At 36.5% G+C, this 24,068-nt stretch overlaps 1 protein-coding gene across 1 annotated transcript; it reads right to left on the bottom strand.

Annotated features, from left to right (window-relative positions):
* Positions 1 to 23,903, bottom strand: PAXBP1 (PAX3 and PAX7 binding protein 1). The gene is made up of 18 exons (XM_010004688.1): positions 23,846 to 23,903; positions 22,621 to 22,749; positions 20,924 to 21,100; positions 19,813 to 20,034; positions 18,734 to 18,837; positions 17,728 to 17,948; positions 16,607 to 16,796; positions 11,746 to 11,869; positions 9,417 to 9,516; positions 8,849 to 8,964; positions 6,389 to 6,588; positions 4,506 to 4,650; positions 4,229 to 4,350; positions 3,405 to 3,481; positions 3,076 to 3,142; positions 1,456 to 1,602; positions 911 to 1,065; positions 1 to 664 (listed from the first exon to the last, which is right to left on the bottom strand). Exons 1-18 carry the CDS (start codon positions 23,901 to 23,903, stop codon positions 547 to 549), a joined length of 2,472 nt encoding a protein of 823 aa, XP_010002990.1. The 3' UTR covers positions 1 to 546.
* Between the last annotated feature and the right edge of the window lie 165 nt (positions 23,904 to 24,068).

The following is a 24,068-nucleotide window of genomic DNA, read 5'->3' as shown; positions in this document are numbered from 1 at the left end:
TGCAGAAAAGCTAGATTTTAAAGGTCAGATTCCATTTGTAAGTGTCTCAAGCTCAAACGATTTTCACGTATTTGAATGTTTTCCCAGCCCTTTAGACCAATAATATGATCCTTTTATTGTCAAAATAATTATTTTTTAGGAAATGAAAACTTTGTTTCAACAGTACGAGATCTCTATATCCAGTGTGAAAGCAACATGGTGGTATAAATATATGCATATATTGTATTACATATAATATATTATACACATTCCAGTTAACCATGGAACAATTAACAGGAGTAGATGACTGCTAATCTGGGGTATAAAGTGTTTCGTAAACAAGGTTTTGAGAAACTTTAAGGAAAATCTTATTTCTGGAAAGATGACAATCTTGGGATTCCATTTTTGTTTTTAAAGAAGTCAATTTTTTATTAAGGATGCTGTATATAAGAATGCACTTTGTATTAAAACAAAGATCAATACTTTACAGTTTAAGAAACTTTACATATGTACATAAATTACACATCAGGAATGGTTGTAAAGCTCAACATGTGTTGCTGGAAAAGTCTATTTTCCTTCTACTAAAATCTTTAACTCTTTTACATTGTGATCACTCGCCACTGCCACAGCATGATCCAGTGCTCGGACACTTGCCAGGAGCTTTATGATCTGCTTTATGTGCTCCCTAAAACAGAGGAAGGAGAAGTCAATACAGAAATAGAACAACCACATATGAGCATTAATATTAAATCAGTTACTTTTTCCAGACACCTCAAAAATCTCCCTATCTGCCATCCCATAACATTTTAAAAGTCTGAATAGCAAGATGTTTCAAAGGACAAGGAACAGGAGGGAGGTATTGACCCATCTTTGCATGCAACAACAAATTAACAGAAAGCACAAGAATTGCAACCACAGTGACTCAAGTTACCTTGCATTTCTTTTCTCTACATCTGAGCAACCAATGCTGTTTCTATAAATTGTATCAGCCAGATGAACAAGGTATCTACAGAAGTTTTCTAGCTGAGAAATAGTTTTGTCTCCTTTCAGGTTAGCGAACCACTGTTTAGGAAAGCAAGCTATTACCTAGTTATAGAAGGAAAAAGATAGTTAAAAGCAATGTAACAACATTTACATAGTTATCTGACATGATCTGTGAAGTCTGACGGGTAAGACTACAGTGACAAGAACCAACTAAGTGCAACAGTGGAAAACCTACAAAAAATAATAAAAAATTCAAGCTGTATAACACTGAAACCTACACTATACCTAAGCTATCTACAGGTATGAGCCAGAGAAGATTCTCTCTTTACTTCAGATATTAAAAAATAATAATAATCTATTTTTCATTGACATTACAACATTGAAATATCAAAGCCAAGATTTCATAGGTAACCTCAAGTTTCAACTACACTTCTCCTGCAGTAGGAATTTATGAAATACAAGTCACTTCAACTAATGTTTGACTTTACTTACACTTTGAGCTTTCTTAATGCTGTCCTCTCCATACTCAGAGTTTTGAAAAGCCATAAGAATATATCTATTTAGAAGACCATCTATTGATAGTTCCTGGAGAGTTTTGTTTGAAAGGATTCCATACCACTGGAGAAAGTTTCCTAATAACTGAAAATACAACACAGGGAAAATTAGTATTTAAAAATGTACTGAAACCAGGAAGTTGATCAAACACTCTAGAGCCTCTTCAAATTCAACACAGCATGGCCAAGGTAAGCAATGGAAATATACCTTCTGTTGCTTCAAAACTATTCAGAATCCAAAAAGTATCAGCCTAGTGTAACGAATCCTCACACAACCACCACCACCTCAACTTCGCTCATGTTTTGCACATGACATCAGAAAAGAAGAATCAAAGTTTTAAGCAGTCTTGTTCTCAAAGTTTGATGTTAATATCAAGCCAAGTGAGGCCCAGCATATGCCATACGGGGGCAAATTCACAGCCCCCTTGCCAATGAGATCTCCAGCTATGCTGTCAGCAAATCTTTATTTCCAAGGTCTGGTGACACAACAGACACAGGAAGTGTCACAGGAGAATGCTGGCCAAGCCAACTGTGCAGCTGTTATTCCTGACCGGCATTATGGCCTGTGGAGAATGGCTGCCAGCCTTGTACAAGGGAAGGCAGCCAGCAGTTCACTGTTGAGGCAGATCATCAGGAAACAGCAATTTAGTGCTTGCTTGCTATAACTGCCTTGCTAGCGCAAGAGAGATGTATTTTTAATGCCTTCCTAAAATAAAACAGAGGTAACAGCATGCATGCTTCTGAACTGCCCAGGCTCCAATAGATACTGCCAGAAGCAGGCAGCTTCACTCTTAAAAAGGGACACAGCTGCTAAATTAGCTATCTGCTTCACTTTTAACAACAGCATTTTAATAAATTAGCTTTGTGAATATTTTCTCTAGACAGCATTAAAGAAGTTGACTTTTATTTCCATATCCCTCACTGTTGCAATATAAATAGAAAATTCCAGATAAGAGTTCTTTTTACATGATCATGGAGATCAGTAATTCAATAAACATGAGTCTTATATTTCACTTTTCTGATTTTTAGGAGTCTTCACAGCCTTTTACTGGAAATAAACTACAAGTCATAGCTTCTTACATATCTTTGCAAAGTCTATATTGCACATTCTACACACAGGGACTTACTTCACACTCTTTATCTTTTTAATAAATTAATATTACAAATGCTTTTACACTTTACAAAAAGGAGTGAGCTTTCTGATAGTGGCCCAGTTATTTTTATGAAGATTCCCACACTATATATGTATTTGAAAAAAGTAAAACAAAACCAAGCTCTCATTCCCACATCAGTGAAATAAAAGCAGCATATTTTTTTCTGACAAGCAAAATGACATAAAAAAACTGAGTTGAGTATGCTAAGTAAACTCACAAAGTACAAGTTAAAACAATGATGCTTTCATCTTTTGAAGAGGGCACAGTGCATTATCAATTGCTAAGAATCCTAGTTTAGAATTCTTTCAAAGCAATTCCCATCTACCATTTTCCACTGATTTGTAGAGGATTTTATTGCTACACTGTCTAGACCAAAGATTTACTGGATGTATTTACTGACTTACCTTAACAGAGGACCAAAACTGACGTTGGAAAAACAAATATGGACCAGAGTTCTTGTTTTCTAAGATGCTGGAAAGTAAGAGATTTCTTTAATAAGCAACCAAGACCACCTCTGTCTGGAGTTTGTTGGCTTCCTCCTTCCCACAAACAGTTTAATTTCTAGAAATATTCCCTTCCATCCTGCTTGTCTTCGCTAAATCCTCACAGCATGATAATGTAAGATTGTGCATCCAGTCAGCAAACCTCACTGGGAAAAATCCCCTGGTAACTACAGATAGAAGACACCAACTTGCTAATAAAGGTCTAACACCACAGTTGAAAGCAAACTTACTTTTTTGGATACAAGGGCATGAATACATCATCATCTAGTGTTCTCCTCATTCTTAGCAACAATGCCTTTAAAAGCATCTGAAACAGATAATTATTTTTTTTTAAGAGTTCAAAACACCGCTTAGTAGTTAACCACTCAGAAACTATTTTTAAAAGCAACAAAATATTTGTGACTTAACAGTAAAAAGGCATACATACTTAAGTACATATGCAATTCAAGTCTTAGAGAAGCCTCCATTAACAGAGCAGAAATTCGATGCTTTCAGTAAAAAAAGAAGGCAATTAAATTACTTCATGGTTAAACCTGGCTATACAATTAGCTTCTCTGAAGTTAGGGCTTTTGCCATTTTTACTCTTCTGCTAGCTTCCCCATACACATGCACCTCTGTCCCATTATTCTAAAGGCAATCCATACATTGCATTAGCTCCAGCACCTGAACTCGTAATATCAGTTCTTGCATTCATAGAAGTTAAGTAAAAAAACTGTATTTCAAGGTGATACATTTTAAAAGGATACAAATATCCAAAAAAGAAAAGTCTGGACTATCTGTATCTGACCTTTAAAGCAAAACTGCAGACAAACAAGTCTTAGTATATTTGGTATCTTATTTATCACTACCATCCATTTTTGGGAGACTTCATCAAGTTCTTCCTCCAAATTTATCACTGTACTTGACTGTCCATAACTAGGCTTCAGAGTACCAAGTAACTGCAACATTCTCTTTCTTGCTTTTCACTAAGCTTGCTGTGTTCTCCAAGACAATATACTAAATAAATCTTAAAATTCCTAAACTTACGCAAGATATTGAAGAAAAAACAACTTACTTGTGTATTTTTGTTTTCTGCATTCACCACTGAAGGATATCCATCTACTAGTTTCTGTACAATTGCTACCATTCTAGATGTCTGTGTTGTAGAAAAAGGATCCCATATATTTTCAGAGATCACTGCAACAGATTAATGAATTACTCCACTTTGCAAATACTCAAATACAGGTAACTAAGACAGTCAGACAAAAATGTACAAAACAGTAAAATATGAAAGCACAAAATGGATCAGCTTCCACACCCCCTTTTCCACTATTTGCTTTTTAAGACCATACCTGTTAACTTAGGAAGAACAACTCTCTCTACAATGGTAGGCAACAGTGAAATATCAGCATCATCTTTTACTTGCTCCTGTTCTTCACAGCCATAAAACAGCAATGATTCAAACCACAACATAGTCTCAAAATCTCGACACTTGCCCTAATAAAAAAAAATAAAAAACAATTGAGGTTAAATTCCTAAACAGAGATTCAAAGTCAACACATTGAAAGAAAAGGAAAAAGTATTATATATGCAAGTATAATACACTCACAAAACAGAACAAAACTACTTTAAAACCATCTACGAAGTGTGCTAAGCAGACACCGTAAGCAGCAACTGACCACAATAACAACTCAAAAATCTAGTCCTTTTTGTATATAAGTCAGGTACTCATCTGCACTGGAAAAATACTAACAATGATATAGTGCCTCCAGACCACACAGTCTCTTGATCAGGCACAAGCATGGGCAAATTACATCATCTGCTTTGGCTCCCTTACTTCTGAATCAGCCATATTACTTCCTTCAGAAGCACAGGCCAGCCTGATTCCTGATAAGTGAAGAAAACATTTGGCCTTTTTGCCTGGACACTTATAATCCTGCCATCACAGGTTAGATCAGTGTATATGGACAACCCAACCAAAAGCAGAGAGGATGGGGAGAAAGATCAATTTTCCATAAATCAGCCAAATGAACCAATTCACTCTGTAACCACACAGTCATCAATCTAATGAAAGCAAAAATGGTGGAAGGAAGACTGTTTTTTTCACAGTTGCTGCCCTACAGATTTAAACTCCTAATTACTCCTGAGCCAAATAAAAGCCTACAGATGAGGGTAAAAGTGAGAACTCCAGTTAATTTGTGCTGCATTTTAAAAATATGCTTTTTGGATTAAAAGCCTCTCTTTATGAATGCCTGGTAAGTTTTCTAACTTAACAAAATGCCTAACAGGACGAGTAACCCAAAGTAATGGAAACTATGAGATTTAAGAATTCTGTTCCATGTGTCCAATTAACTTAAGCTTTGTCTTGTCAACCTGGGAACTCATATAGAAATAGCATAGGGGAAGGGAGAACGTACAAAAACAATTTTAATGAGGACATCTTTTGTAGATTTTCCCTTGTTTATTCAAATATGCCTTCACCCACTCCCATTTCCCAGTAAAAGCCAAAATGGCAGAAAAAAAAAAATAAGTACCTGCTAGTACTGTGAAAATAGGCACCTGAATGCAAGAGAAATGCCTCACATTTCATTTCACTGATAGGATGAACAGAATGGGACCCAAAAGCTACCTGAACTGTTTGTCCTGATCGCTACTCGTGTCAGTACACATATGCAGGGTGGACAATGAACATGTGCCAGGGACACTTGGCTGTGATAATGCTGTCCTGCTTTTTCCATGGTCCCTATCTAATAATTGGACAATGAATACTATCAGGAAGACTTGGAGATTGACAAGCAGAGTGCTGCAGGGAATGAAGGTGCAGATGAGAGGAAGATGTATAATGTAGAGGCATAGGTTGTAAGTTAACATAGGTTTCTTAGCTCCACTTCTGAAGAAACAACATCTCTGCAACTACAATTTTTGCCAGCATTTTAAAACCTAAGTGCATTATTTAAGAAGTTGTTTGCCTTTTTGGTTTACATGACTCATTGAGAAGGTCAATACCTTCTTGACATGTGATGAATTCAACTCTAGCCTGCTGGCAACACAGAGGACAACACTGCAGAAACTCCTCAGAAAAGCTTCACCCAGAGAGGTGTGTCCATTTTAAACTTAATTATCAGAACACACATTTATGAGAAGCACACAGAGGTGCAATTTACTTTGCTCTGCAGAAGTGTGAAAAAAATATTATACAGAAGCTTATGTCAAAGCTGCTTACAGAGGACCTTACCTCCAAAGGAGTCCAGATAAGCAGCTGAAGTCTGATTAAAGGGTTAAACAACTTTGGTAAACAGAGGCCAATATAAGCATCCTTATAAGAAGCAAAGTACTTTGAGCGCCAAGCTTCAAACTGTGACTTTATACAATCAATTGAGTAAAAGCTTTCCAAAACATCTTCAAAAACTTTGCTGGATTCTTTCAATATGCGATCTGTGGGGGGGAGAAAGAGTTAAGTAAGTTAACCACCTAATTCCCTGTAATACCTCTTTCAAGACAGATTTTGGTGCTCACTGGCATAAGCTAACTCCTATAAACAAAACCAAAACCCACCACCCTTTAACAGTTCTGTTAGTTCTGCCTCAAATATACAAAGCAATTAAAACATGAGCACTGTCCAATACATTGTGTTATCACAGTTGCTTTAAAATTTCATACAATGATTTTCAGTCACCAGACACTGGATTGGTGATATACTGGGCTATATACAGTACAGATCTAACTTGAAAGCTGGCCTTGCTCTGTTTGGAACAGTTCATCTCCAGGTCCCTTCCAAACCAAATTATTCTTCAAAATTACTTATCCAAGTGCAAGTACCAAAAGCATCTCAGGTAAGACAATTGAATCAGCACTTCAGACAGAGCAGGTCCTGGCAGACACCATGCTAAACTGCTGAATATAAGAAGGCTTTTAGCACTGGGCAACCATTACCATCCCTCAGCACCTTCCTTACATTTTTATTTTTTTTTTGTATTTATAGTACCAGTATTCTATACAGTTTGAAACTTTTTCTCTATATATCCTCCTGTAATCTTTTTTACTTCCCAGGATTAGTTTAATTTTAATCAGTATTTTTTCTGCTGCAGCCACAGTTTTAAATGTTCAGTTCAAGCAGTAACTTGTATGCAACTAATATAACTAATACACACGGCAGGTAAAGAAAGGGCTGAGGGAACATGAGATTGTCATATAAACGCACTTTTCACACTGGAATCAAGAAGAGATGCTACAAATAAAATCAGCAAGTCCAAAGTGCATCCCTCTGTTTCATATGGTTAATTGCTGACTCTGTATTAATATGAGCTGCAAATAACTTTAAAAAAAAGCTTTAGAAATATTATGCTTACTCAAAAACTGATCAAACTCCTACAAAAGGCTTCTGTACACATAAAAGTGCCAAGTTACAAAGAGCAATTCAGCCATACTGTATTTTTAATAATTTAACTTCACAAAGTTAATTATAGCACCTAACAACCCTAAACGGTTGTTTTGTTTATTAAAGAGCTCTCCAAGTACCTACAATTTTTGGCAAATCAGCCAGCAACTAAAGGTGTGGAAACTGTTTGCACTTCTGAAGGACCCAACTACTAGACAATTCATCTAATTGCTTTATTTAATCTGTTGATACTTTAGGACTCCATAACCACCTACAGCAATGACTTTTGCATTTTTATTATACTCTTTGTGGGAAGTGACCTGTTCACTTTAAACCTACCCTATCACTTCATTTCATGCTCCCTGTCTCTTGCACTGTGAAGAGTGAACATTGTCCTCCTAGATGAAGAGTTCACAGCTGTTTAATCTGTCCTCCTACATAAAACATAAGCAATTCTATATAACTGATTCTTGCTGCTCCTTTCTTCTAATCTGATTTAATTATTTTTAATCAGAGAGAAAGGTAATTTTACTCAGGTTCCAAATGAGAATGTAACAGGATTACCACACTGATGTTCTACTTTCTTCACTACTGTTTCACAGTAACAACTGGAATTGTTTGCTTTTTAACTGCTGCTGTAAAAGGTGACTGTTCCATCAAACTATCCGTATTTCCCTAAATGGCATGTTTCTTGCAGTTCTCCCAGAGCATTAGAGGCTTTAGCTTAACTTACAACCCCATTTATTGAATAATTAGGGTTATGCATAATAATGGTTACTTTGAACAGACCACCACCAAACTGCAGATGAATTTCAAATCCAGTCAGTACAAGACCCTTCTGCAGTGTTTGCATTCAACGTTGTTTTCTGTCTTCTGCAAAGTTTGCCAGGCTTTAACAAAAGTTTACAAAACTTACTTCACTGCATTTCTAGATCCTTACACAGAACTCCAGAAAATGGTTCCTACCGAGCAATAAAAGCTTCTAAAACTCTGAGGTTTTCAGAATTTCATGTGTAAAATGAACAAGTATTTCAAGAACGTACCATTGAAGGTACAAAAACTTACTGCTTGCCAGCAAAAGAATGCTTGAATTAAATAAAGAGAATTTTTCTAAGGATGAAGTATTTAGCTATATGCAAGCTGCATAGAAGAGTGGCAAAAGAGACTATTCTGGTCACATTGATGATCCAGCAAAGAACAGTTCCTAAGCTACCTCCAAAATATGGTGAAATATATGGGCAGGGCTGCATCTGGATTATTTTTCCCCTGTCACATCTTCTGTGTTTTATTACAGAAAGTTTCAGTAGTTTTTCTAACCTCGCTCCATGTTGAAGTTTGTAATATCTGTTGAAGTTTCCTCATCATCACTGGAAAGACCTTCAAGGTGATCTGCCATCTTCCCAGTTTGCTCTCTTGCTTGTCTACGACGAGCTCTGAAAAAGGTCGGCAGTATAAAGCAGCTATTGCTGATTTTTTTTCTCTTCCTATACAATTAACAGATGTTCCCAAACTTGACACAATTTTAAGGCAAGCAAATCTAGGTTGAAAAAAACTTTCACTATGTCACCACAAACATTCCATTATGTTGCTGCTTCAATCAATGGAAAGAAGAGAAATCAGCAGAGACCATATAAATACAGAATGGTTTTACTATGCTTTCTTTTAGTGATTTTAAATCAGTATCATGTAATGGTGCCTTGTTTTGTACACCTGCATGAGAAGCTGGGATACTTCAGAACACCCCTTCCCAGCACATAATCAAGTGTTTTCTTCCCTTTGCAGGAAAGGAACAAGCACTGTTGCCTATCTTAGTGTGTCACAGAGGACAATTTTATTCTGCAAGCAAGACAAGACTTCTAAAGGACAAGAAATCTCAGTACTTTACCTTCTGGCCTCTCTTTCTGCAGTCCGACGCTTTACTTGTTCTTGATAGATCACTCTGTCTCTTCCAAAAGATTCAAGATTTGGTGCCATCAGTGCTTTATCTGCAAAATTACATTGATTAAAAGTAAAATACTGTTCCACGATGATGTAAATGTGTTGTAGGCAGTTTTGTAAGAGCCTTTTACCTACTATTAACTAAGTGTAAGCAGAAAGTCAAAGTTTCCAAAAATATGCACCTAAAAGCCTGAATTTGCAAGTGTAGAGGCTAAAAGAGGAAGCAGTGGAGTTTGGAAAAAATCTCCACTGAAAGGTAAAATCATTTTTACCATTCTTCACTCTTGTCCCTCTCACAACAGCACCAAACTATCTAAAAGTCAATAGTTTAAATAGATATTACTTAAATTGAATGTTCCAAGACAAAAAGTGCCCCTTACATAAACACATTCACCATCTATCTTTTGAAAAGAAAACAAAAAAAGAAAGGCAGAGAAGAGTGACCAGAGCAGGACCATATGATATTTCAGAGTGCCAGTAACAGTGTTTTCTAAGTTCATATACTTTAGATTGTCTGAAGTCGAAACCACATCAAAATCTACAGAAAAATAAATCACCTTCCCCCTCTTTTTAAGCTGTGATTATAGATTTTCCTGATTATAGATGTTCCTGATTATAGAAAACAACACAGCTAACCCGTGAAGCTGATTGGCAACTAGCAGGCAGACCCAAGAGTTTCCAGCTCATCCTTTTCAGGGAAATTTTCAAAAGTGGATTGAACATTAGCCAGTGCTCAAATCCACACAAATATAAACACCAAAATTGAAATAAAAGTCTAACCAAATTTCAGTAGTAAATGTACATATTTCAAATAAAGCTATTTACAAAGCCCTCATGAAAAATATTAATTATTATCTATGTCAGTATTCCAACTCTATACTAGAACTACTAGGAACCTTAATATGAAGCCACCATTTGTCCAACTTTTTAACACATTATCTGAAGCTGAGACGCTTGTTTTTACACAGAAATAATGCAAAAGTTCGCAGACAAACTCAAATCCACTCCTAGCCCTTTAGTGTTCTGATTGTTTATGTCCAAAACACACAACAAAGGCTGGCAACAATTCCTAATCTCTGTGATAATTTGAGGGACAGAACTGAACTATTTCTGGACAGTGAAATTAGTTCTTGAGACTCCCAGATACTCAATAAGATCCTTCTTTAAAACCCAGCCTTGACAACTATTCCCACCTCACTGTTAAATTCCAGTCCAAAAAAAAAAAAATTCTAAGGTGTTTTTAGGAAATATGTTTCTAATACATTAGGTTTCTAGTTCTCACAACAGCATTTTCATGGTAAAACAGCAAGGCCTACATGTGATGCATGGGTACCCAAGTAAAGTCCTAAAGACAGTATGTATACTAACCACTCTGTAATGGGATGACCAGCTCTGATGTCCTAACACGTTATCAACTTCAATAAGTTCTATCTAATGGTATTAAGAAAAATTAACCTCTGGACATACTGTGACAGAATAGGAAATGGCTTTTATAATAGGATTTTAGGTCAGCAATAGGACAGAAAAGAATGCCATTTTTAGAAATGAGAAGCTCTCCAAAGCAGAAAGACGACTACTAATAATACATTCCTCCCATCATTTAAAATGCTGAATAAAACCTCCACCAAGGATCATGGATCTCCATTCAGGCTAATATTTATACTTTTGTAGTTTTACACACTGAAGAGCAATCACCACAAGAAAATTCCTCGGTGAGAATTCCCCATCCACATATTCACAGTAAGCAGGTATTTTAACTAATTTTAAGCTGTATTTCACATAGAGTCACTCTGTATTACTCTAATTTTTAAAAATGGCACCAGTCTTCCAGTTCCTTACCTCTACCAGAGGTAAGAAATAGAGAATCTGATAGAAGTCAACCCTAGCCCAGTGCTTCATGGCTTTGTACAGAGTTGACTGTAGGTGTTATAGGATTCAAGGAGGTGAAAAAAAAAAAAAAAAGTCCTGACAAAAGAGGAAAATTGGGATTCACATGCTATCTCTACAACCATTGCCACCATACATACATTTTCAGCGCTAGGGAAGAGAAAACATAGTTAAGCACAACAGAAGAGAGAGATGAAGTCAGAGTTAAACTTGCTATGAGTTTAAAACCAAATAAACTAGAGAACTTTTATATAAACTTGTCTTGACCTATCTCAAGAGCAGGAATAAACTTAAAGACAGTCATACTCCAAACATTTCTATTTAAATTAAGCCATACTAAGTAAACAAGGTTGTTTAATGAATAATAAAAACCTTCAAGATGGACTGACTTGAATGGCTTGAAAACTCCGAAGATTCATCTTTAATATCATCTTGTCGTCTTTGGACAAGGCGGGAAGCTCGCTGTTTGTACAGCTGGTGCATTGCGGATTCAAGTTCGTTAATCAGAGGCACCTGTAAAAATACAACACACTACGTAATACCAAATTCTTCAGGTGCTTAGTTTCTGGGGTACCATCCTATTCCGAAGCACAATGCTGTCACTGTGCTTCTAGCAGCACAAATTATTTCCTTTTACCCATTTGTATCATTTGGACCTATTTCGACGTGAAGAAAATGCATGCATTTAATAATGTTGATAGCTTTTAACTGTAGCAATAGCATTCTGAATGTAACTGCTGTTGACTGAATGGGTCTATGCAGTAAGACAACCATTTTAGACAGCCTAAAATGCAATTTCAAGTACTCGTTTTCTCTACTGAGTGTGTTACAGTGCTTAAAATTCTCAGACCTCGTTGTAGCCTCTCTATGCTTAAACAAGAATGTAGTAGTATTCTACACTTCAATGAGAAAATAACCTGACTGTATACTGTGAAAAAAACAAAAGCATGAATCTAACCTCCTGAAGCCAGCACGTATTGTTTTGTTGTAACTCTTATTAGCACATGCTGAAATATTATTACTGAAATGCAGTAAAAGGCTGCATAAGCATGTTATGTTAACAGGTAATTTGAATCAGTAAAATGTTACTCCAGCCTATCATTAAAATTATACAATTTGTGAGTTATGCATTAAGTATAACCTTTGAACCATACAGACTTAAGTTGAATCAGACCTGCCAGCTTGCTTTTTTTTTTAAAGCAGAGTATAGTTCAGTAGTAACTATAACACAAACAGATGATGTTACAACAACTAGGAGTCTCCTGGCAGACTCACTGCCCACCTTTGCAAAAATTAATTTCCCAAAACAAGTTAAAATTAGATTTTTATAAATATTAAAAAGCAAAACAGAGGTTCTCAAAATCTCTTAAATTTGGAAAGACAAGTCCTTTTGGTACGAACATTTAAGCCACATCCTCCTTACCTCCAACACACATGCTTAGTCCACAGTCTTCCGGAGTTTTATCTCAAATATTTAATTGCTGCCTACCATCCAGGATTAAATTTTTTTCAAAACAAAAGATAAAATAATAAATTGTTTCCTGATGTGATTTAGAACACGACCCAGCCGCTGTTACAGAATGTCCTCCAGTAAAATATAAGATTAAGAGATTACAGCTACAGGGCCATTTCAGCTATCTAAGAATGACACATGAATCAGAGGATATATTAAACGGAAAGAAGCATCAGCTTTTTGTGGTATAAACTGGGCTACAGAGATTAAAATGAAAGCAACTCTGCACTAACTCAAAATACACAAATCTTTCATGTGGAGAATATAGAGATAAATAGGAGAAGGCAACATCCCAGTGCTGGAAGTGTATATTTGGAATTTAAGACAATTTTGAAAACAGAAATAATAACTGTAAAAAAATACTAGTTTTATTGCACTTTGCCATAGAAAACACAGCTCTTAAGACTGTAAAGGGACTTCCAGAACTGAAAAGTTAAATGAAAATTTTTTAAAGCATCCCTAGAGGTTCTTTCTGTAATTGCCTGAGGATTAAAAAAAAAGCTATGGATTCAGATATATGAATCCACTCAAAAGTATTTCCCATTTAAAACACAAAAGAGTTAGAAGCCGTTATTCTTCTAAACACCGCAGTTGATGAGTGCCTGACAATTTCACTGACTACTATAAAGTTACAGCCCTCCTTCATTGTGTTTTGTGCAGTCAATACCTTAAATTCATTGTTTTCTTTTCTTTTTTCCTTCACTCCCACTGTAAACAATGTAAGAAGAAAACTGGAAAGCTCTCTGAACATTTAGACCACAGGGATAATTTTCACCTACAGTTCCCCCTTTAAGACACACAGTGTGTTTTGACAATTTGCTTTTGCAGGTAAATTCACAGTTCATTTAACTGTGCTATCAAAGACATGTTTGGAACAACTCAGTCTTCCTGTATCCCTTGCATATGCCTATGTTCAAAATGAAAAGACAGTTACCACTTTCTAGCCTTCTCAGAAAGCTCAATTTTGACAGCAATTTCTTGTGAAGGAAGTCATGCAAGCATTTTCCACTCCATTGGTTTTATCATTTATGAGGGGGAAAAAAACCAAAACCAACAACCCAGAGAATGACATTTCTATTGCTTATTTCTGAAATTTCCATAATAGCTGCCTCATTATAGTGTCCACTGCACCTTATCAATGTGCAACGTTTCTACAATTTAGAAACTCTTCAAAACAGAATATAAACAAAATGGTTTTGCTTAGTTGGGGGTCCCAAAGGGTTGAGCATGGTGAATAGGTGCAGAAATAAGATGGTATGGGTAAGAATGTCTACTTTATGATAATGTTATTTCAGTCTCCAAAACTAAGTCAACAGACATACAAGAAAACTCCAGGGGAACTGACTTTTTTTTTTTAAGTGGACAAGTGTATTGTGTATCCATTAGCATTTCTTCAGCAAACCACTTTTTCATTCAGATCACTACAAATGTGAATTCGACTAGCACCCATAATTAGTCCTAATAAAACAAAGAGAAAGCATCAAAGCATCACACCTGAAAGGATAGGGAGGGACCTAGCTTTTTATACATTTAGGATATGTGTTCATACATGTACGTGTATATATACACACACATGCACAATATAGTTACTGCATATATGGATACAGATTTAATATGCTTACGTATATTATAGTCGTAACAACTAGACACATTATAAACATGCACACTTTAAATATGAAGTAAGCAGGGCTACAGCTTTTACAAAAAAGCTGAAGGTAATTTATCTCTACACTCAATAATAAGAACTTACTACCCTGCTGCATTTCATTGCTTAATTAAAAAAAACACAATACTGATTTGATTATTTTGTCCTCTCCTCCCACCTCCTGTTTGGAAAACCTTGCAGTGTCCTGTGGGCTACTGGTTTTGAATTTGATAGTACTTTTGGCATGCTGAAAGCACTGAATTCCAAAACAGATAATCTAGCCAAAGAATAGAAGAATATAGAAGATATGATAATAAATGAAATACTCCTATTAAACTGACTACATCAATTCCTAATTTTGTAACTCACTGTACACAGAGGTACTGCAACAGACCCCAACTGAAAACAGCAAAATCTGAGTGCCCCTAAGAAGCATGAGATGATTAAAAACACATCTTAAATGTTCAATGGACTGGAATGGCAGGTGGGTACAGGGAGGGTGGGAATGGTAAGGAAGGTGTCCAAGTGTAGAATTCTTACAAGACTAACTACCAGGAAAGCAAAGGTACATTGTAAGAAAGCAACTTTGATAAGCCTGTTTAATTGTGAGCAGCTGATTCACTGTGTAACAGCTGGAATCTATTTACTGGTCTAGCTAGGTGGGTCAAAAACCTTCCTATAAACTGAACTAAAATTGCTACACTATTACTTAACAGTTTTCCTGGTTTATACAAAATCCAGGGAACTAGAAGGCTTGGTTTATACTCAGAATGGTGCATTATAAAATAATTAGTTTAAAGAAAGTATTTGAACAAGATAGCATTGGCTATCAAGAGAACTTTCGGACACTTTACCATATAGTTACCACAAAAGAAATTTAACAAGAGGTCTTTAGAAAGCAAATGCTCAATAGAGCTACAGGTATTTGTCTTCTGAAACAAAAATTTCTCTCAGAGAAAGAATATAAAAATATAATTTTAAGTAGAAATTTAGGCATCCAGGCAACCAGCACTGACAGAGCTGTAAAGGAAGGTAACTTTACTACCCCTCAACTGCTAAGGCAAATATGGATTCAGAAATACCACTTCTTCTGTGAACAGTATTTCTTGTAACTAATCCATTAGCTGGGTGCATTAACTGTTCCACACTTCCTGCTGTTTCTTGACAGCTATTCTTCAACTTACACGATTGAAGACAGAACTCTCCCAACAACACTAATACTGGACAATTAATGTCTAGCCGATTAGCAAGCAGAATGCTTTTATATTCCTCTCCCACACTTAACAAGCTAGGTCAGCAGTAGCTTCAACTGGTCAAGCAATTCTGACAGCTACTGCATTAAGAAGATGCTACACTATCTATTCAAGTCAGAGGACAATAAAGAAATACCTTGTGTACTGCTAACTGAATTTTACAGTTCCTCTCCGCACATAAGATATATATATATATATATATTCAAGAGCTCCTTTTATATTTACAACAAAAAATAATTAAAGCATAATGAATAACATAAGGAAGAAACACTAAGTCTTCTAGTTATACATATACAAAAGTGTCACACTACAAAGAAGGATATTTTTAACTCTGGGTGTCTTCAGACAGCTAAGCTAGTTTTAAAACTTTTCCCCTTCAGATGCTAAAGCAATACCAAGTATGTGAAAACTGTCTGGTAGAAGGAAGTTTATAATAACACACAAAATACAAGTCTTTGTTACTGTGTTCATAAAGCATTCCACAAACTAGCAATCTTGTAATTCATCCCTTATTTTTGTTAATCGGATTCCAACACAAGTAAAAGGCATAATCTGAGTAAAGCGGAAATAGCAGAGTATCTACCAAAATCCTAAAGACATATAATCTAAAAGTGGTTTTAGGCAATCTGAAGTCTCTTACACTGTGAAAGAGAGATTTCTGATACCCAACTTAGCATGATGAAATGTTATATTTTCAACCCTCAAATAACCAAACCTTTAGAAGAGCATGTTCTCAAGGGACTTTTTCGAAAACACGGGGAGATGTGTTGTTTGGCATGTACTAAGTGTCCCCCTTTTTTTTTTTTTTTTTAAAGAGATGAATGTTTTTGCATCCTTACCTTTTCACTGAAACACTCAAGCAAGTCTTGGACATACCCTCGCATTTCTTGCAAAAACTTATACTGTTCACCAATACCCCCAGAAGACCCTTCTAATATTTCAATTGCCTTGGTAGAGTCCTCTCGGCTTTGCTGATGTTTCTCATATTCCTGCCGATTAGCTTTGTGCAATTCTTTCATAGAGTCCAACCTGAGGGGCAACGGATAAATAGCAAATTTACATCCAAAAGTCTGTATATTTCAGCCCGTTGATATATTAAACAGTGCAAGTACCAAGTCTACAAATGGGAAATACTGCAAAGGCATATTCTCTAACTTTCATCTGTCACTTTCTCCCCTCTCTACATAAACAGCAAGGCTAATGGTTGAAATTAACTTGCTAGACTATGCTGTGTGCATTGCAGTGCCCACTCCCACGGATTTTTACAGGAGTTAGTAGGACCTGGAATACTGCTAGGCTGTCCCTAAAACCAGGAGGAAAGGTTTTGGTAGAAGGAAGAACTATAGCTTAAACAAAGCAGTCTAATTCTTCTACTAATTCGATTCACTGTCAAAGGCTATAACACTAAAAGGGATATACAAACCAATTCTGAAGATGTGAAGTGCAAGTTGTTAATTAAAAATTATTTCTCACTGCAATTGGGTTGTTCATCCAGCAGGATCTTTTGCATATCTGACAAGCAGATTACAGTGTTTAAACAAAAAAACCATGTATACACTAAAATTAAAATTATTTTTCTACTGAAGTGGAAAAATCTGATTCATAGTTTAAAAGAATGCAACTTGACAAGCTAAACACCTCACTGGCCTTTCAATTCTTGACTCTAAGATTGTGCAGTGTCCAGAAGATGCAACTCAGACCTGTCTTCAACAAGATCAATGGCCTCATATTTAAAGCTTCACTTCCAGAGAAGCAATCCAAGGAGATTTTCAAACAATGTGTCAATGTCATCTTCACTTTGAGTATTTTGTTTGCCTTTTTATTTTTTTTTTTAATGGATGTGCCAGTCAGTACTTTTCCAGCGATGAAACTCTGTGTCTGCTCACCGAGACTAAAAGATGCCTGAGGAACAGAAAGCTAGAGAACAGGTCTTTAAGTCTAAAAAGATGGTCTGTCCTACCTGTCTTTAAGCTGTTTCTTTACCAAATCAATAGTAACAGGAGTCATCTCATTACTGGGAGTTTTGAAAGGAACTGTATTATCTGTTTTTTGAGACTTGGTTTCTGACGATCCATACGCAGCGTAAGTGTATGGAATGCCATAGGATGAACCATAAGACAGTGTCTGGTAAGTGTTCTGGTAGTACAGATTATTCACTTCAGCTGGCTGACTTGGTTGAACCTAATGGAAGAGGAAATGCAATTGAACTATATTAAAGAAAGGAGAAACTTACTTTCTTTTACAGTTCAAAAGTTAGAAAGTGAAAAATGTGGGAAGGCAATTTTAGAAAATGTAATTAGAGTGCATTTAAGTATAGAACTTCCAAACCCTTACAAATTCCCTCAGAAGCACCTTCTTAAATGGACAAACTCTTAGCATCATTATAATTCTAAATATTTATGCTTACAAGATACTAAATGACAATTTTAACCAGCCCATAACTCCTACAATAGCCTATGACAGAGGTTCTTAAAGTCAATGTGTTCTGGTTTGATTTTGCTGAAATGTTTTTGTTTTTTAAAAACAGCTATCCTCTTCAACTGAGCGGCAACTTCACTATGAATGCACAGAAAACATATGGTACAACTTGCTACAACTTCCAACTTTATGCTGCAACACCAGATGCAGAAACAACGAACATAAGCTCTTTACACAGACCCTACAAACCCAATGATAAACAAGAACAGAGGCCTCTTCGAAGTGGAAGTATTCTAACATTGTTTTAGGCTGCAAATAAATGCTAGTTAACAGCAGCACAATCAGTCAACATCTACCCAGAATTGAGAGACTAATGAAAGGGATACCACGGGATTCTTAAAATCTGACCTCTTATTTCTCCTTAAAGAGTATCAGGTTACGCACTGAACTTTTTGGATGAAACAGCCTTCTGTAAACTACTCAAGTTTGTAATAGATTTAGAATACATATGCAGAAACAAATCAAAGAGTTCACAATTAAATACATGCCTGAGGTATGTTGATTCCTTTCCGTATCTGTTCTTGCTCCCACCTACTGAGTTCTTCATCTTGCTCCCCTGCTACTAGGGCTTCATCATCGCTTCCCTCAATTCCTTAAAGCAAGTAAAACAGACATGCAACAAAATGAAGACAACAATGTATTCATAAGGGCCATGAGTTCAAAAACCTGAGAGACTATGCCTTAGTGGGAACATCTCAGTGCACCCTCCCTTCCCCTTCACAGGGAATTAAGGACATTAGCCTGAAAAAATTATCACAGGACTTCCACTTAAAAAGTCCAATGCATAAATTTGAAACTAACTGCTGGTAAAACCCTCTATCATTAAAATCCTATATGTTACTAATTCTCCTTTTCCAAAAGGTTGTTTTAGAATGCTACACCAAAAACCTCTTTTTTTTTTTTTTCCACAACTACATACTTCCTAAAATACAAATAATAGGATTTGGTCAATCCATGGTGTAAGTTTCTAGCAGATTCAGTAGAGTTGTGGGCTTCTAACCACAGGATGTGCTCAAAATTTTATATGCTAAGGGCCATGAGTTCAAAAACCTGAGAGACTATGCCTTAGTGGGAACATCTCAGTGCACCCTCCCTTCCCCTTCACAGGGAATTAAGGACATTAGCCTGAAAAAATTATCACAGGACTTCCACTTAAAAAGTCCAATGCATAAATTTGAAACTAACTGCTGGTAAAACCCTCTATCATTAAAATCCTATATGTTACTAATTCTCCTTTTCCAAAAGGTTGTTTTAGAATGCTACACCAAAAACCTCTTTTTTTTTTTTTTTTCCACAACTACATACTTCCTAAAATACAAAGAATAGGATTTGGTCAATCCATGGTGTAAGTTTCTAGCAGATTCAGTAGAGTTGTGGGCTTCTAACCACAGGATGTGCTCAAAATTTTATATGCAGCTTCCATTACACAGTATTTTTCCTTAAAAATGGAATACAACTTCAGATTCATGCCTGTTTAAAAAAAAACTTGTTTTAAGTCATAAAATGGGAGCACCTGCAGTCAAAACAGTGTGAATGATTACCAGCTGTCCTTCTAAAAAGGTTTTACCTATTTCCTCAGCAATCTTTTGCCTTTGGGATTTTTCCTTCACTGTAAAAACTATCCTCCTCTTCTCGTCATCATCTTCATCATCACTGGCATCATTTTCATCTTCTCGAACAAGGCGGCCTTTACCTGGTTCACTGTCAACAGGGGTAAAGTCTCCAAGTTCACGAGCCATTTGACGCTTTTTCCTAGCAGCATGAATAAAAGCAGCATCTGGAATTTCTCCTGGAGACAGATGTTCGCACCGTTAATCCAGTATTGCAACAAAACAGGTATTACCACTTCTTATTACTCATCTCTGCCGCCCTATAAAATCATCTTTGCAAACGAAAAATGTGAGAGCAAAAAAAATCCATACTCCCAGAAACATATGCAAGCAATTTATAAGCTGCATGTGCAAACTTTCTGACCAGAAACCCTCAAAGCTGGGATCCTTCAAAAAGGTCTGGCTCTGCTTCCAGCAGCTCACGTGCCATGAGAGCAGAAACCTGATGTTCTTACGGGAAATACTCCTAAAGAAAAGGAAGCCCTTTACAGGAGCCAACTTTTGCAAAGGGAGGAAGAAAACAAGGTTCTTGACTATGTCACTTCCTTTCCTGACATTGCTCCCAACTCTTCTCATTTTGGAGCAACAAAAAACATTGGCCATTTCAACAGCAGGCTACCACAAGTTAGCTAGCAATTAGAAAACCAGTTTCAAAAACACAGACTGATTTCTTTGGCCACAGTTACTGACTAAAAGCTCATTAGACAAAATGGTGTAGGAAACCATCTGAGATACCTTGCAGACATTCAAACTGAAGACAGAATTTTAATTGAAAGCAGTTAAAAATCATGTAAAATCACCTATTCCAAATCTAGATTTTCTTACAGTTTGTCATCACTTTGAAAGACAAATTTCTGCTTTTGACATCAAGATGAAGGATTCTGTAATAAAACACTCCCTTTCAAAAGGCTTGTAAAAATGAACAGCTTTGGAAAATAGCCATTTCCTGAATTACAAGATGCTGGATATATTGTTGGAAAATATTTCCTAATCTCTTAAATGCATTAGTCTGCTGTAAACATTGGCTAAAGCATTTATTGACATATCAGACATAGTACAACAACCAACCTGGGCGGAGAATATTCAGTGATGATAAAGCACTTGAAAAAGCCCCACCAGCTTTTGGTTTTTCTTCTTCTTTCTCACTTTCAACTTCCATTTCTTCTTCACCATGCTCACTGTTTTCAGTCCCATCTTCTTGACCTATATCCTTAACCTGTCCTGTCTTTTCTTGTGGTGGTTCAACTGGTAAGACAACAAAGCCGATGTTTTAGCCTTCTTATAAAGATGACCTAGAAGTATTTTTTTAGGTCTCACAACCAAAAGTAAAAAACCAACGAAAATGTTAAGTAATAATTGTATTGTTTGAAATCTAGTAAAACGCCTTCTTAATGCTAAATACATCACTGGCATCCACTCAAAATAAAATCTGACAAAGAAGACACTTCAACAACCACTAAACATTCTACATATTGCCCAGCACTATAAAAGTGAGAGAACCTGATAATCAAGATCATATGTGCAACCTTCACACAGCCTCTTACCTATGTAATTAGAAAGCATTGCCTGTGTTACACCAAGTCTTTCTTCAAGAACAGACTCGTTTCAAATTAACCCTCTCACTTTCCTCATTTGTTGGGTGCAAAATTACCCTATGTTAGGTAACATACAGGTACAGGCAGCAGGTGCAAATATTATGTTAAAAAATCCAAGTTAATTCCAGCTATCCAATCCAAGCTGCACCAATCTGAGTTTTCAGACTTTAGCACTTGTTTAGAGAATCCAAACTGACTCAGTAGCAAACAGGAGGTCTCTGCTACAACGAAACCAACTACAGTGACTGAAACAGACAAACAAAAAAGAAAGCCCCACTAGCCAGGTGCTAAATGCAATGTTGTAAGGATCTTTGTGACAGAAGCAATAACTAAGATCTAGGTTTCCACAGATAACCTGAACAATAGCCACAGAAATTATAATTTCTGGTTTTGCTTAGGTCCCATACCCCTGCACAGGCAACTTAAAAGAGTCTAATAAGAAAGAAATTGTGTGTTTTTTTAAAATGACATAAAAAGCCTTTAAAAGTCTTGAAGATGTTTTTAAACTACTAATTAAATTAGAAAAGGGCAATTTTCTGCATGGGACCATGTTCAATGCTCAAATATTTTAGCCTATGCCATTGAAACCTTTAGATGATGTCTCTCAGCTTGTGCTCATGGCATTGTAGATTACTGCTCTACACAACTGGAAAACTCTAACTGGAAAATAAATCATTTACGCTTTACCACTGAGCTTCCCAAAAACCAACAGCAGAAGTAAAGTGAAACTGAAATCCCAGGCTCTAGTCCAAGCTCTGGAATATTTAAAAATACGTTGTTAAAAGATCATCTGCTTCAGTATTTTCATCCTGTCACCTTAATCATGAAGTCTACTCTAAGGTCCAAGTTCTGAAAGAGGCAACTGTTGAGTAATTCACTTAATAACAAAGAACACCACTCTGCCCTCCCCAGAATCTTCCTTTTTGAGAAATACACAGCTGACAAGTTTCATCCTTCTACATTCATTTCCACATGAGAGAGAATTGAAGAACCATCTATTAGCTTCGGAATAGCATTTGTAAGGTTCAAATGAAGACATTTAATGCATCCTTTACTTCAGTCATAAATGTTAAATCCTCTAAAGAGACTAACAATTCATCTTGAAAACAAGAAATCTGTATTTACAATAATCTTTTCCATCACAACAGTTACTGATAGTTTTGCAGTTACCATCTGTTGGAGAATTGACCTCTGTTCTAACTTTTGATTTTTCAAGATCTTCTTTGTATTCCTTCTTCAACTGTTTTACAATCTTTTTGCTGTAACTTGACTTCTTCACTTTAAAAACTTCTTCAGTTTCTTTAAAAGAGAAGTTGGAAAACATTACATTAGGCCTGCCATGAAATATACTTACCTATTAAATCTCTTAATTTTGTACCTAGAACTTAATAAATGCCACTAACAACATAATTTCATGTGACTTTAAATGCTCATTGTTACAACAAAACCACTCCCATACCCTTTCACGTGGACTCACAACTACTTCATCTTTTTGTGGTCATTTTCAAGTGTATTCATCCTGCACACTAAACAGTCACAGAAAAGCAAGGCAGAAGTTGCATAAAAGTGGAGGCAAATAGCCTGATTTTATCTGACTGTAGTAATCTTTAAAAAACAACACCAAACGAACAAAAACCAACAAAACAAAAATCAGCTGATGCTTTGGTGTGACCACGAAATTTCAAAGAACACTACATGAAGCCCAAACGTTTTGTGACAACAGCCTTTTCACAGCCACACAAATACACAGCTAATGAGTTAGGGAATGGCTGTTTTTGGTTGTGCTACCAGTTCAAATGCCTGCAGCACTACAACCTACTAAAGAGTATGCAGTAAGCTAGAGAACTAAATAGCACAGGAAAAAAATATCGAAGTTTGATACAGGAAATTCACAAGTGTTAGGGTTTTTCTTGTAAGGTCCATAGTGAAATTCCATGTTTCCAGTAGCTGTTTCAATACTCAAGAATCCCAGTTACAGTGCTTATAAGATAACTCATTCCAAGAAAACTGAAAATGCATACTAACTCGACTGTTGACAAAAGATACCACAGAAACAAGCTCCTAATTCTATTCACCCTGAAGGTCTGGGATGCAACAAACTCCAGACTTTTGAGGAGTGACTTTTCAAAATAATTTTTAATACTATTGAATACATAGTAACTATTATCAATAATCATATTATCTGAGTGTGAATGGATAAATTCATGAGTGCAGAACCTGCTGGAATTCATCAGTTATTAGCTGAAGCACTGTACAAACCCAACTACACTATTTTTCCCAAAGCTGAGGTAGACAAATTGCTGAGCCACTTTTTCCACTATTTCTGAAGGTTAACCTCATAAACCTTGTGGATTGCTAGACGAAGTAGCTCTGCAAAGCCGCTGGGCCCTAGTACCTGCTACCGCGCAAATCCAGGTCAGGCTAAAGCCCCGACAAGCGAGACCCAGCTGCATCAGGGGAAACACGGGTGCAATACTGTTGCAGAGGCAGCAGCAGAGCCCGACCCGCCCCGCTCAGCCCGAGTCAGACGCCGGTGCCGGGCGCACGGCGGCCCGAGGGAGCAGGGCCGGGGCCGCGGGTGCCTCCCGGGTGCTCCACGCCCGGGCCCTCCCGCTCCC

This window comes from Chaetura pelagica, unplaced genomic scaffold (genome assembly GCF_000747805.2).
Source record: "Chaetura pelagica isolate M959 unplaced genomic scaffold, ChaPel_1.0 scaffold299, whole genome shotgun sequence".
Lineage (NCBI taxonomy): Eukaryota > Metazoa > Chordata > Aves > Apodiformes > Apodidae > Chaetura > Chaetura pelagica.
Note: the sequence above shows the minus strand (reverse complement) of the source record. Positions and strands in the feature narration are given on the sequence as shown.

What these genes read in the sequence shown, in the direction of transcription:
- PAXBP1 (XM_010004688.1), bottom strand. Translation starts at nt 23,903, where the DNA reads ATGCAGCTGGGTCTCGCTTGTCGGGGCTTTAGCCTGACCTGGATTTGC. An exon ending in CTGGATTTGCGCGGTAGCAG is followed by an intron (nt 22,750 to 23,845) that starts GTACTAGGGCCC and finishes TCTCTTTTAAAG; the next exon opens with AAACTGAAGAAGTTTTTAAA. An exon ending in AAACTTCAACATGGAGCGAG is followed by an intron (nt 6,589 to 8,848) that starts GTTAGAAAAACT and finishes TCCCCCCCACAG; the next exon opens with ATCGCATATTGAAAGAATCC.